Here is a 712-nt window from a genome sequence, read left to right as displayed (position 1 = left end):
CTCGTGCTGGGGCCCTGACGATGGGGGTGGGAGGCCGCCATGCAGAGACCTGATTGGATTCAGATAGGAGTCGAGTAGGAGCTGAGGCCACTGTTGGGTGTGAGGTTGGAGGAGGAGGCTGGGCCGCGGGGAGGTGCCCGTGAGGTGGAGGCAGGATGAGCTCTGTCTGGAGGGCATGGCAGCCGGGGGCCGAGGGGAAGGGGGGGGGGCAGGGACTTCATCCTCAGGAGCAGGTGTGGAGGGCTTCCTGGAGGCGGTGGCACTGGGGCTCATTACCTCTGCCCCTGCCGCCAGGCTGACCCTGGGCAAGCCCCTGGGCGAGGGCTGCTTTGGTCAGGTGGTCATGGCGGAGGCCATCGGCATCGACAAGGACCGGACCACCAAGCCCGTCACGGTGGCGGTGAAGATGCTGAAAGGTGCGTGGAGTGAGGGGCGCGAGGAGCGGGGCCGGCAGCGCGGCTGCACTGTCCCACGTGCCCTCTGTCTGCACAGACGACGCCACCGACAAGGATCTCTCCGACCTGGTGTCCGAGGTCACCTTTGAGGACGCGGGGGAGTACACGTGTCTGGCGGGCAATTCTATCGGGTTTTCCCATCACTCTGCGTGGCTGGTGGTGCTGCCAGGTACCGGCTCCTGCTGCTGCTGCACCTTTCTCGGGGCGCTGGCTCGGGACACGCCAAAGCCGCCAGGGACCGGCCGGGGGTCCTGAGG

The 712-nt window shown here is 67.3% G+C and overlaps 1 protein-coding gene across 1 annotated transcript in view; it reads left to right on the top strand.

The window, feature by feature from the left end:
• Positions 1-8: 8 nt before the first annotated feature.
• Positions 9-712, top strand: part of FGFR3 (fibroblast growth factor receptor 3) — a 20,523-nt gene continuing 19,819 nt past the window's right edge. The window contains exons 1-2 of the mRNA XM_014533490.1: positions 9-416; positions 493-624. Of these exons, the coding sequence (XP_014388976.1) occupies positions 176-416; positions 493-624 (373 nt within the window). The 5' untranslated portion in view covers positions 9-175. The remainder of the gene's footprint in view (positions 417-492; positions 625-712) is intronic.

Source organism: Myotis brandtii, unplaced genomic scaffold (assembly GCF_000412655.1).
Source record: "Myotis brandtii unplaced genomic scaffold, ASM41265v1 scaffold986, whole genome shotgun sequence".
In the NCBI taxonomy this organism is placed as follows: Eukaryota; Metazoa; Chordata; class Mammalia; order Chiroptera; family Vespertilionidae; genus Myotis; species Myotis brandtii.
This window is presented reverse-complemented; position numbering and strand designations above follow the sequence as displayed.